The 6,677-nt window shown below is 35.6% G+C and overlaps 1 protein-coding gene across 1 annotated transcript; it reads right to left on the bottom strand.

The window, feature by feature from the left end:
* Positions 1-1,017, bottom strand: LOC120636762 (piggyBac transposable element-derived protein 4-like). The gene has a single exon (XM_039908324.1). The coding sequence runs from the start codon at positions 1,015-1,017 to the stop codon at positions 1-3; it is 1,017 nt and encodes a 338-aa protein (XP_039764258.1).
* Between the last annotated feature and the right edge of the window lie 5,660 nt (positions 1,018-6,677).

The raw sequence follows: 6,677 nt of genomic DNA, 5'->3' as shown, positions 1-6,677 counted from the left end.
CTATTCTGTTCCTTGTCCCGTTTTACCTGTATAAATTTCGAAATTATATAGATACCCTGTGCTGCTGTCGCAGCAACACCACACTTTATATCCCCTTTTTATAGGTTTCAACGGCATATACTGCTTCAAGCTGGATCTACCTTTGAAGAGGATCATGCTCTCATCGATGCTCTGTGATGATGAGTTGGTAGCATTATTTTGAAATGCATCATTGAGTAATGATATGAGAGGTCTAAGTTTATACAATTTGTCAAAATCGGGACTTCCTCTTTCGGGTTGTTCTCTGTTATTATTCAAATGAAGTGCCTGTAATATTTTCTTGAAACGTTTTACCGTCGTAACATCAGCAACTTCGTTTACTCTAAAGCCAGGGTCTGTTGACCAATACAAATCTATTTGGGGCAGAATGTGATATCCCATTATAATAAAAATGCCCAAAAAAGCACGAATTTCTGCTTTGTCGACAGGACTCAAATTCTTTATCCGTTCCTGTTCCGCATACAAGTTCGTCTGAGTGATAATCAAATCAAAGCCATCATCGTTGAAAAACTTTTCAAAGTGGGCTACTGGACGGGCTTTTCTATTCATAAGATACTTAGGTTGTACTGTTACCTCATCAAATTCAGGATCTGGCCGGGAATCCCACATATTTTTTCCCCATGACTCATCTTCACATTCTGATTCATCACTAGGTTCTTCCTCCAGTAATTCTGGGATCTGTTGGGTAGATTCAATACTCAAAGACTCGTCCTGATGTGAGTAATCTGATCTTCCAGCAGAAGTTGAATGTGATGAGGAAGGCTCTGGCTCTGGTCTATTTCTAAGTGTGTATTCTGATTGCTCCGGCGCAGGAGAACTTGTGGAAGAACTATTATCTTCCAGAACTCTTTGAATATTGTTCACATTGAATTCTTCTGCCTCATCAGACTCATTTCCGTCTTCTGAACCATCATCTGGAATCCCAAAGATCTCCTCCAAGGCCTTTTCTATTTCATCGTCACGCAAATAATGCTCCATTGTACGAGAAAATCTGAAAAAAATATGAACTAGTTGAACGACATACCCGGGCAGCGGGAATAATATTCCCACCAATGAAAAAAATCTTAGAAAAAAGAAAAAAGATGGTGAATTCAAAAATACAGGCAAAAATCATAGGAGTAATTATAATTCCACAAAACGAAACTAAGTAATTACCTCTTTCCAAGTAAAATTAAGAAGATTCACGGAGATTAAAACTGATCATGAAAAATACGCCAATTTTACAACAGCTGCATCGGCCATCACAAAAATTCCAAAGACAAATCTTTTTTTTTTTTAATTATTGACAAGACAGATAATTCATATTTGCCAGTGCAAAAAAATATATATTCCCTAATTTTGTTCTCACTGCTTAATCGGTAGAAAATATTGGTGGTAAAAATAGCCCCTCTGCCCTATAAAGGGTTAACACAACGCGGTGGCATATTACAGTTTTTCGAAGAATGTCCAAAGCCCTAACAACTTAAGCACTGTCTACCTGAAGAGAGGTTAGGTTTAAATTTTTCAATCGTTATAACACAGTTAAATAAGTATTTTATGTGTCGAAATTTGACAACATCAGAGCCTTCGGCGAGTTGAACTAAATATGGAGGACAAGGTGCCTCATTGTTTAATTTTAATTTAGTCACAGTAGCTCCCACAAAGCCAAGCTTTTTGAGCTCATCAGGAAGATCCTTTTCAGTATAGGCAGGTAGACCTTTGATAACTACCTTGGGTGTTTTTTCATCCTTGCGGGTGTATGTGTAATACACCATCAGCAGATCACCTTTTAACAGCTTGATGAGCTTCAGGTGAATAACAGATGACAGCTACTTTATTCCCGTTTCTGTATTGGAGATGAAACTGCTTTTTATATTTACTTACAGTGTCTTTGATGTTTTCATAGGTCATATTTTTGATATACCACGAGTGGTCTCCAGCGATGGCAAAAGGTCGTTTCTTATTGCAAACCCGACACCATGCTCACGTTTGGCAGATTCCTCTTTCCCTCTCCAAAAAAAAGTGTAGTGAGATTCTCTAATGGAGCCTTCGTCGGGAATTCGTGTTTCTTGTAAAGCTGTTACTGCTATGTTGAGCCTCTTTAACTCAAGATCAATTACAGCGGTTTTACGTAGGTCTTGTACGTTACCTAAGCCTCCACAGGTGTTTGGGAGACCTGTCCTCAATGTACGGACGTTCCGCGTCGCAAGACGCATAGATAGTCGGGTAATAGTAGGTTTTATTTTCGTGAATGCAGGTGTAACAGATAACGGCGCTAGTTATCTGGCTATAAGCCAGTGTTCTCCACACCTCAAAAGAACAGACTCGCACCGAGACGGATCAGTACCCAATTGGCCGGGGGCTGCCTAGCTTGAGCTGGTAACTGATCGATGAGTCTACAATGGACTCTCTCACTGTCGAGAATGACCCCTAGCGTCCACACTTACGCCTATTCATGCGGACTTATAACTGGTAACTGCCACTCTCCGTGTTGTTTCCGCGAAAGCTAGCTCTCACGTGTGAAGTGTCCTCTTCACAGACAGTGCATCGCCTGGGACGATATTGAGGAGATGTAGGGTTGCCCAAGACCTACACCACCCTCTCGGCCTAGCTGGTCTGACCCACAGGAACGATAAGTCGATATATGTGGAACCAGGTCGGCTGCAGGTGACTGCCGCTTAGACAGGTTGGACCCATGCGCGCCTAACAGAGTAACCATTCCGGGTTTGATTTTTGAGTTTTCCTTCTCCTAGACGGGTTGCAGACCAATGCTGACGAAGCCCATCCCTCCGAAACTTCTATATATGCAAGTGGAATAAACCCCTTAATTTCTGTTGATGGGTATAAGTAGAAAGAAATATCATAACAATTCATATTTTTCTAGCTTTTAAATCAAGATTCTATTTGAATTATGTTTTCCATATACCAACCAATCGGTCTGAAGTAGCCGCAGCTATAAATGCACCACTCTTAGAATAAGTAACAGCATTCTTTGCAGCATTAGATCTAAAGAATATAAAGCTTTTCCCATGGTTAAATCCACGACCTTCAAAGTGCCATCTTTACTTGCAGTCACTAAACATTTATTTTTAGGATGAAAAGCTAATTGTGTTATAAGCTGTATGTAAACTGAAATATTGCGCTGTTTTATGAGTTCTTGTATCAAATAGTTTTAATTTTCCCAATGATGTACCCACACCTAGAAATTTAGTTCCTGGTAACCAAGCTAAATTATTTCCATGACCGCTCAGATACTCGTATCTACGAGGGGGCGTTTTTAAGTTCGCGGCATCGGGGGTAAGACGTGGAAATAAAAATACAAGTTTATTTTTCCTTTTCAATATATTCTCCTGCAACCCTAATACATTTTTCAGATCTTTCAATTAGCTTATGTATACCCTCGAAAAAAAAATGTTTTTTCTTTGTCTGAAAAATAAGCTGAAACTGCTTCCTTCACTTCTTCATCGCTTGAGAACTTCTTCCCCCGAAGTTCTTTTTTCATTTTTGGAAAGAGATAATAATCACTGGGAGCCAGGTCAGGACTGTAGGGTGGATGAACCAAATGAAGATATCTTTTTGTTGATCTGGAACCTCCAAAGCCTCCAATCGTGTCTATAGAGATTATTTGAAAGGGTTTCGTGGCTGGGCCAAGCTGAGACATAAATCCAAATTTATCTTGTCCTCTTGATTTATTTTTAATACAAATTTCACAACTACTACAAACTTTTTTGATGTTCTTCATCAAATTTTTAGCTGCATAGTGTGGACTAATTGTCTTCTGCATTTGTCCAATTCCAATATGGCAAAATTTATCATGCACGTTTTTCAACAATTAGCTAAATTGTTCAGAAAGAATTATTTTTTTTCGTTTTTTACCCATTTTGAAGAAGACGTTGCATCGTTCAATTAATTTGCTTTTTTTGTTTTGTATTTCTTCGTAATTTTTTTGATCTTTTATGATATCTTCAAGTTTAATTAAGTTCACAACTTTTAATTGTTCATCTGTATTTTCATTGGACTCCAATACCGGATTTCTGCTCAGGCAATCCGCTTCCAAATTCTGTTTTCCTGGTGCATATTTTATTTTAAAATCATATTGTGAAAGATAATATGTTAAATCACCAAGCTCTTCATCAGCCCTACATTTCAGATTCATGTTTCCAAGTGGTTTGTGGTCTGAATAAACTGTAAAAGTTTTACCTATCAACCAGTGTTGCCAGTATCTCACCGCTTCCTTGATAGCTAAGCATTCTAAGTATATTGCTTTCTTTTTCTTTTGTGCTTCATTTAATTTTTTTGAAAAATATGCAATCGGATTTTCTTTACCATCCGGTTGTGTTTGTTTTAAAATAGCCCCAATACCTTCTAAAGAAGCATCAGTATAGATGTTTATTGGTAAGTCCTGATCATATATTTCTAGAACTGGTTGTGAGCATAGCAAGTTTTTTATCATTTCAAATGCTGTTTGGCATTTATCTGACCAAACACATTTTTGATTCTTCCTTAGTAAATTATGCAATGGTTCTAGTATTATTGCTCTTTTTTCTATATACTCGTAATTTTTTTGTGTTTTTGGAACTGGGAAATCTTTTATTGAAATCAGGTTATCTTTAAGTGGTTTTACAGAATTATTCTGAATTATGTGACCCAGGTATTTGACAGAGTCTGATGCAAAGGTGCATTTGGTAAAATTTTAGCCTGAAGCCTTCTGTTTTGATTGCATCTAATAACTGTGTTAGATGACCAATGTGTTCATCGAAAGTTTCGGAATAAATGAGTATATCATCAATGAAATTAACTGTGAAATCTATTAGTTTATACTTTCTCAATATATTACTTAATATTCTCTGAAAAATTGCTGGTGAGGTCTTTAACCCAAATGGAAGGCATGTCCATTGAAAATGTCCATCCTGTGTAACGAATCCCGTCTTTTTTCGATCTTCGATTCGTAAAGGGATAGACCAAAATGCTGAATTTATGTCTAATGTTGAAAAAAATTTGCATTCTCGTTTTCATCATTAAATCTTCAATTAAGGGAAATGGTTGAGCTTGAGGCACTACTATTTTATTTAAATCCCTGAAGTCTATGCATAGCCTGGACTTTCTGTTCTCCTCTTTTTTAAATGCCAATGTTACAGGCGCAGCAAATGGACTATAGGACTCTTCTATAAGTTTAGTATCCAGTAATTTTGCTATTAGTTTTTCTATTTCTTTTTTATCTTCTATAGTGCATCTATAAGGCCTCTTACTACAATATTTATCGACTAATAAGTCTATCCTCGCTTCATATCCATCAACCGAACCAACATCATATTTGTCCTTTGCAAAAACGGATTTATATTTGCTTATTAGTCTATCTATTTTATTTTTTTGATACTGATTTAAGTGCTCTATCATTAATTTGAAATCTTGTTTGTTAACATGCTCATTCAAATTTATTTTGTAATTCGACCAAATGCTATTATTTTTTTGTATTTCTTGTAATACTGTATTTGTTCTAATATTGGTAAAAAAAAATTCAGTTTTTTCATTTTCCGTATTAACACAGTGTTTTTGTGTTATTGATAAGTCTTCATTTTGAATAAGCTTAAAACTTTTAATTATGTATAATCCAATCAAAAATTCATATTTAAAGTTTTTTTCATCAATTATGTATACATCAACATCTTTTTCCAATTCAAAGATTTTTATTTTTAAAGTTGTCAAACCACTTGTCTTTTTAATACCATTAATTGTTACTAAATTAGCTTCATTTGAACTGTTTCTTTTTCCTTTTAGTTTAAGTAACTTTGAGTTAATCAGAGAAACATTTGAGCCGGAATCATAAATTCCATTTATTTGTACTTTATCATTTAATATTAATTTTACATTAATTAGTGGTGTTGCTATTCGTTTTTTTGGTCGGTTTCATTTAACTCAGCTTCAATCACCGAATTGTTAACATGTTTGATAGCATTTTTTTCCATTTGTCGTCCTCTTTTGTTCGAAACCAACATGAACTCCCAGAGTGGTACCGATTTCCTTTATTTAATTTTTCACAAATTTTGCAAGGAATTTTATCTTCATTTTTAGTCTGTGCTCTAGGGTTTCCATATTTTCCCTTAGCCACAAAATTTCTCTTATTTACCATGTGTTCAAATTTACTCACTTCATTGAATAAATCCACTGTATGAAGTAATGCTTCTCTATCAATTCTATTAAGAATAAACTCTGGTAAACCAGCTGCGATAAGATCCAACAATGTGCCTATGTCAATTGTTCTTCTCATTTCCAACAAAAGTTTTTCCTTTCTCATGGCATAATCTAACAATGAACCTTCTTTGTATTTAAATAATAGTGCATATGTGACTGGGTTCCATCCCTTGTTCGCAAATGATTCACAGAATTTGTTTCTCTACATTGACCATTCAGAGTTGACGGTTAATTTTATGATCATTGAGCTATACCAATCAGCACAACTTTTATCCATAAACAATCTGAGTATTTCAATTTTTTGTTCATCTGTTTTCACATCAAAGCGTATGCATTCTTTTTCAAAAATGTCAATCCACTGGTTTGCATTGGAATTTTTACTTGTAAATTTTTCTATCACAAACTTCTCAGCAACATGTTTCAAGCTCTGAGTTTTACTCACCTGCGTATTTTCTACTAATTTTTCA

This window comes from Pararge aegeria (assembly GCF_905163445.1).
Source record: "Pararge aegeria chromosome W unlocalized genomic scaffold, ilParAegt1.1 SUPER_W_unloc_1, whole genome shotgun sequence".
Lineage (NCBI taxonomy): Eukaryota > Metazoa > Arthropoda > Insecta > Lepidoptera > Nymphalidae > Pararge > Pararge aegeria.
This window is presented reverse-complemented; position numbering and strand designations above follow the sequence as displayed.

Coding starts and splice junctions, on each gene's coding strand:
- LOC120636762 (XM_039908324.1), bottom strand. CDS start 1,017: ATGGAGCATTATTTGCGTGACGATGAAATAGAAAAGGCCTTGGAGGAG.